Source organism: Macaca fascicularis, chromosome 9, assembly GCF_037993035.2.
Source record: "Macaca fascicularis isolate 582-1 chromosome 9, T2T-MFA8v1.1".
Lineage (NCBI taxonomy): Eukaryota > Metazoa > Chordata > Mammalia > Primates > Cercopithecidae > Macaca > Macaca fascicularis.
In genome coordinates, this window is record NC_088383.1 from 22320671 (window position 1) to 22327296 (window position 6626).

Here is a 6626-nt window from a genome sequence, read left to right on the forward strand (position 1 = left end):
TTCAGCTCTGAAATCTAGTGCATAAACTTAATGGCTCATTGTAATATTTATTATTCAACCTTTTGACATTTATTTGTAGCAGTTGAATTGAGGTACCGGGTGCATTATTAGCATTGAAACAGTAAAGTGTTCCAGCTCTACGGTAATAACTGAGTTTTACTTGAGTCTTTAGCCTGAAGTAGTCTGTGGAATGTAAACCAACCCTTCTCCCACCCCACCCCCACCCTACTCCAGAAAAAAAAAAAAAAAAAAAAAAAAACCCGCAACAGAAAAAAAGTAATCCGATTTCTGTCTTCAAAATGCGATAAACCAGGACTCCAAAGGGGGTGTAACACATTAACGGACTTGTACAAACCATCCTGTGCAGTTTACAACAAAAGGAAGGTAATATGCTTCAAGAAAATATCTTCCAAAACATTTTTATGAATTAAATTTCCTGAATTTGTGACTAGGTGGAAGAGGTATTGCAGAACCGCCCAGCTGCCATTTCCATATAGGATGGGCCTTGTGAGGAGTTTGAGAATCCTTAGTGGTGTTTAAGGAATACGCCGGCCACAAGTCCCCATCTCTCCCAATAATGAGTGATGGTGGACAAGGAAAATTTGCCATGAAATTAAATGGCCTTTTCACTGCTGATGCTACATTGCTGGCTACCTTTTTGCGTCTGTTTATAACTGTAAAATCATCCAGTGTTCCTTCATGTGTCTCAGTTTTACCTGTAGGACGAGGGCTTCTAGCTGATTTCAAATTTGGTTTGACTGGAGGTGTCTGAAGGACAGGTCGCTTTCCCAGTACTAGTGTCCGGTAATTTTTTCTTACCCTGGCACCAAATTTATATTCCCCATCCTCAGGTTTTGGAGAACCTAAAGTGCATGAAAGGCCCTGACTTTGAGCCAGTGGATTTAAGGAAGGAGTATCTTTTTCAGGGCATGCAAAACCTTCCTTGGCTGTGGTTAACAAGGCGTCCTCCTCTTTACTCTCAGTCACACTGTAAAACTCACCCTTTGTATCATTGCACTCGCACTTTAGCTTATTTGTAAAAAGGTGAGGTTCATATTCTTCATTAGCACTACTGTCTTCTACTTTGATTTTAATATTGTGCAGAAATGGCAATGTCTTGTCACCTGTGTCAGTGCAGGGATTCTCAGCTTTAGTTGCTGCTGCTCCTGCAGCGTTCACTTCAGGATCAGTCTGCGAAGAGGGCAAATCCGTAGCAAATTCAGGACAATGAAGGATTTTGGAATCTTTTTCTGAATTTGCTTCTGCTCCTGAAGAATCATTATTTAAGAACCTAGCAGCTATTGTGTTGTTATCTGCACAGTATGTAGTAGGAGTTGCTTGTAGGCATTTCCTAGCCTCTCGGAGTATTCTTTGTTGTGGAAATGCATTGTTTGTCTTTGGGCTAGGTGAAGAGGCCCCCTCTGCCAGGCAGTTAATTGTCAGGTCAGTTCTCTTTACAGTATTGGAAATTTCAGAGTGTGGGAATGTAATCTCAGATACCCTATCGTTCCTTATCTCTGCGAAGCAACTCCCCAGGCTGGCCGGGCAGTACACCGGAGACGCTTTGGGGGCCCAGCTCTGCAGATTCCACTCCTCCGGCGACTCCGCTTTGACACTACTCTTGAGGTCGGGAAGTCTGCCGGCATCCTCGAAAGCAGCGGGTTTGGTTGCAGCGGCGGCAGAGGCCAGATGGTACAAGAAGTTGGCCTGCGCCTGCACGCTGGGAGGCTTGCAGAAGCTGGTACGCCTGAATCGGATGCTCTGCACTGACACTTGGCTGGAGCCGGAGCTGGAGTCCGACTCGGTGGACGAGTCCTCCTCCTCCGAGCTGACTTCACTGGAATCCGAGGCCCCGCTGCCCCCCTCCTCCTCCTCCTCCTCTTCCTCCTCCTCCTCTCCCTCCTCCTCCTCTTCCTCCGAGGACACAGAGTTGCTGGAACTGGACAAACTGGAGCCAAAATCCGAGTCGTTGGCCGCGTGGTCCGAGTAGGAGCTGGACTCGGAGTCGCTGCTGCAACTCTCGGGAAAGCTGCCCAGATGGGGCTGCGGCCGGTGGTGGTGAGGGGGGTGGTGACTCTGCTGCGGCGGCTGGGCCCGGTGGTGGTGGTGGTGGTGGTGATGGTGGTGGTGGTGGTGGTGGTGCGGAGGCGGGCAGAAACCGTTGACCAGATGAAACCTCTCCAGGCAAGTGGCCCCGGCGGCAGCCGCAGCCGCTGCCGCCGCCGCCGCCGCCGCCGCGGCCGCCTTGGCTTTGTAGGACCTGGGCAGCAGCAGCAGGCGCCGCGCGCCGGTGTGGGGCGCGAGCAAGCAGTCCTTGGTGCCGCCGCGCTTGCGTTTGCAGCGGTAGCTCAGGCTTCCCGGGCCTCTGGCGCCCGCCGCTGCCTTGGGCTGGGGCCCGGCCGCGGATGCCTGGTAATAGGCGGCAGCGGCGGCGGCGGCGGCGGCGGCGGCAGCGGCGGCGGCGGCGGCGGCGGCGGCCGGGTGCTTGCTGCACAGCAGGCTCCGAAAATAAGCCGGGTCCGAGGGGAAGGCGACGTAGTTTCCCTGGAGCGGGGCAGTTTCATAGTTTAGAGGGGGTTTGCAGGGCGAACGCACGATCTCCGGGTAGTGCGAGCCGGGGTATTTGCTAAAAATCTGAGGTAGATGGGCGGCGGGGCGCGCGGCGGCGGCGCCCGGGCGCGGGGACTGCGCGCTGATTGGCAGGGGCCGCACGGCTCCGCTCAGGCCCCGCCAAAGTTGGTGCTTGTCCTTCCAAAATCCCGGGCGGGGGCTGGCGGCGGCGGCGCGCTCTGGCGGCGGCGCCTTTGTGGCCAGGGCCCGGCCGACCCGCCTGCGCTTGGTCTTGAGGACGCGCTCGGTTTTGCAGGAGGTGTAGAGCGCTTCCACGTCTTCCCGGGAGATGAGTGTGCATTTGGCTGCGTGGAAGGCGATGCTGTTGATTGCCTTGAGTTTCCGCAACTCCTCCAGATCGCAGTGGTGCTTCTTCACTTTCAGATGATCCATGCGCTTGTGCACGGTCGTCCTCGGGATGTTTTTCAGCAGATCTGTGAAGACTTGGGAGAGGGCAAACATTTGCTTCCCTTTAATGATGAGGTAGCCGAGCCTCACGCCATCCACCTCTTCAAAACCTGACTTCAGGTCTCCCATCTCGGGCACTAAATGATCCCCACCATTTGCAGTAAATATATACGTGACGCATACATACACATGTATGTATGTTAATCCTCCGCCAGATGCTGCGTGTGTCTCAAGGCATCCTGCTAATAAAATAACAAAGACTGTTATTCCCGGCGAAGGAAGTGCCAAACTCTAGGCGAAATTATTGGGGGGGGGGAACCCCATGAAATTACACTGACTTGATTCTTGCTTTTTTGTTGTTGTTTTCGTTTTTTTAAAAAAGAGGGAAAAAACCATCCGGTTTCTGATCTGCCAGTGTGTTGGTCTGAGTCCCCGATGCAGATCAGTACCTGGGCCCCTCTATTCCTTCCTTCTCCATTGGAGCACTATGATAATGGAATGTGAAGGGAGAAAGAGAAAAGAAATGCAGCTGCTATTCCCGCCGCTGCTTTAGCTACAAATAAAATGACAGAGTGAAGTGAGCTCGTCCGGAGACACCTTCATCAATTAATTCCCCTAAAGCCAGCGCTGATTGGACACTCCTGACAGGTGATGCAATAAAAATTGATATTCCACCCCTTCCCCCCAAAATCTCCCACTAATTAGCATACCCTTATACTGCCACCTCCCCTCCCAAAGTAAATAATACAGTTGGTATATAAATCTTTCCATTAAACTATCGGAGCTCAGAAACAGCCTGACTCACAGACTTCATCAGAAGCAGTGTGTGTACGGTTAAGGAAGAAAAAAAAACCAAAAAAAAAAAAACCAAAAAAAAAAAAAAAAAACCCGCACCGTATATTCGCCTTTAAAGAAATACTGCCTATTTTTTCCTTTATTTGCATTTTACCGATACAGCTATTATCATTTCAAAGAAAAGCATTTAAAAAACATTATCAAGCCGAAAGAGATATACCCCACCCCCTTTTCCTTTTGGAAAATGGAGCTTAAGCGAAAATGTGCAGAATAGCCTGGTATTTCCCTTACAGGAGTGGGGAAGAAGACCGGCTAGGAGCTCCAAAGTTAAACCCGCCCCGTGAACCACCCCAGTGCGGACTTACGTTTGGAATTTCTCTCGATTTTCCTTTTTTTTTTTTTTTCCCCCTGAAATGCCTTTTTACAACCAGAAACAAAGTTATTTGACCAGGGAAGCAGTTCAAGGCTCCAGCTCTGAAACACTGTAACAATTCAACTGGATTTCGGTTCTCTGCTGGGGGGTGGGGTGGGGAGGAGGTAGTTTCACGTCAGACCCATAACAAAGCATAGATAAGCCAGAAATGTGTACACTTTTCCACAATTAACCGTACTGGATTGGAGGCGGGATCGTCCAAGAGTCCCCAGCAAAGCCTTTGCCAGGGTCCTGTTCACCACAGGTCAGAATTCCAGGGAGCAGATTGCTTCCTTCTGCAGCAAAGAAAAGAAAATGTCAAACGCCCAAGGTGCTTCCAGAGGTTTTACGTAATAACAATGAAAAGAAAGTGCTGATGTACGATGCAGACTGTTTCAGTGGTTTGTGATGCTTTGGGTTGGTAGTTTAGGTGAATCTTCCACAACTCCCAGTTTTTCCATCAAAGTCAAGCATCTGCTTTAACAAAATCACTTTGGATGAAAATCAATGTGGTTTAACCTCTTCTTAGTCAAATTAAGGCATATTTTGGTGTCATTTTCAAGGATATCCAAAATATTGCCAAATGAGAGCAAGGGTCCTCCCAGTCGCATTACCACGATCCCAAGGCGGCTCGTTGGCTGCTTTGCAAAATTCGGCAAAATCTTCTTAACTGTTCGGTGTTTGCAACTACAACATAAATGCAACCCAGGCATTTATGTGTTTCCTTGTTCCTCCAAAAATAGACACATCCGCGTGATTAAAAGAATAAACGGATATTTCTGAGCCTGCAAGAAAAAAAATTATACAATAATTTCTTTCTTCACATTCAAAAGTTCCAGCTTCCTCTGCTCTGGTCTGGCTGGCACGAGCAGGTATGGCCCAAAAAAGAAAACAGAGATAAAAACAGAGGAATCAGACATACAAAAAGGTAGTTTGCTTGACAAGATGAAATCTCGGCCATAATTCCCCACCCCCACCCTCATCTCCTTTGTAATTTCCCAGGAATTTTGAAGAGAATTGGGAATTTCAAGAAGTGCATCCGGAAATTAAGGAAGTCTATTTAAGACAGTCTGTAACTCAGGAGGTTGGGATTTGAAAAGTCAGCCCCTGAACTACTTTTGCACTCAGCACAGATGTAATCGCCGCTCTTCAACTTAATCAATGTGTGTACAAACCGCGATGTCTAGTTCTTGCCTTTGAAATCTAAGGCTAGCATTTCCATCCAAGAAATCAGAGCTACAGCAAATTACATTTTTGTCCCTTGAATGAAAGAAGGATCATTGAATGGATCTCGTGATATTTCAGGCTTTAAACGTAACCGAGAGGCAGCAATGAACAATGCCTCGTCACAGCTAATACCATCCACCGAGTTGGCTTTCTTTTGCATCTGGATCTATTACACTGCGTTTTTCTCTTTCACTTTCACAAGAGGCAAAATGCACAAGGTTTAAGCAGAAAGCGAAGTTTTCAGGAAAAGCAGATGCTCGTGTTTGTTTCTAAAAGTAGAATGACCAGAGTCTTTCTATTGCCAGCAACAATAATGTATTAAAATTCCTTCTGATGCACTTATATAGTACTGCCAGCCCTCTCCCTCCCACCCCCACCCCCGCCCATTCCCCTCCCCCAGCTTTAAGATTTAGACCAAAGAGTCAGCCAAGAAATAGTAAACTCAGAAAAAGCCTTTGAGAAGACAGTACAAAAGGTTGGCTAGAGCATCTTTTTTTTTTTTTTTTTTTTTTTCCAGGTAGTTTTAGTTGTTCTCCATTCCTGTTTAGATTTTCTCTCTCTCTCTCTCTCCCCCCTCCCCCAGTCCTCCTACACATAGCAACATGATTTAGTAGCCATTTCAAAACTACCTTCTTTTCCTCTCTCTTCCTCTCTTTCCACCTTTAAAATTATTGGCAATATAGGTAGTTTTGAAAACTAGTAGCTTATTAAGTTTTGTTGTTGTTGTTGTTGTTTAACTAAGGGCAAATCTGTTGGGTGAAATAGAGAAAAATTAAGGCTAGGGGATTTGACTTTGTGCAAGTATCTATATGTACACTCAGACACCTTTACGCTTATACATTTTTAATACTACTATTACACATCTTTCTTCTTAATACATTCTTTTGTTCCTTTAACTTCCCCATCCTTGTGTGTATGTGTGTGTTAGGCTCCAGCACTCTTGCTCGAGTGAGTGCATAGACACACGCACACGCACACATACACACACAAACACAGAATGTGACAGACAGCTTTCTTGTGGCCATCAGCACACGTTGCATATCCGGGGTCTTCTCCAGGCACATTGGGGGTCGATCCCGATAAAAAGATCTAGCAGAGGCCCCTGAGTGCTCACACATGAAAGGCAGGGGACTTTAAGATGGATTTGCATGCACACCGGGGATTTCGATCAATA

The 6626-nt window shown here is 47.6% G+C and overlaps 1 protein-coding gene across 4 annotated transcripts; it reads right to left on the minus strand.

The window, feature by feature from the left end:
- Positions 1–44: 44 nt before the first annotated feature.
- Positions 45–4311, minus strand: SKIDA1 (SKI/DACH domain containing 1). 4 transcript variants are annotated; one of them, XM_074001180.1, is made up of 2 exons: positions 4179–4311; positions 45–3257 (listed from the first exon to the last, which is right to left on the minus strand). In XM_074001180.1, exon 2 carries the CDS (start codon positions 3145–3147, stop codon positions 421–423), a length of 2727 nt encoding a protein of 908 aa, XP_073857281.1. In that variant the 5' UTR covers positions 3148–3257; positions 4179–4311; the 3' UTR covers positions 45–420. The 4 variants fall into 4 exon arrangements, with proteins under 4 accessions (XP_073857281.1, XP_065376479.1, XP_065376477.1 ...); XM_065520407.2 differs by having other exon boundaries at positions 45–3260; XM_065520405.2 differs by lacking the exon at positions 4179–4311 and adding an exon at positions 3357–3848.
- Between the last annotated feature and the right edge of the window lie 2315 nt (positions 4312–6626).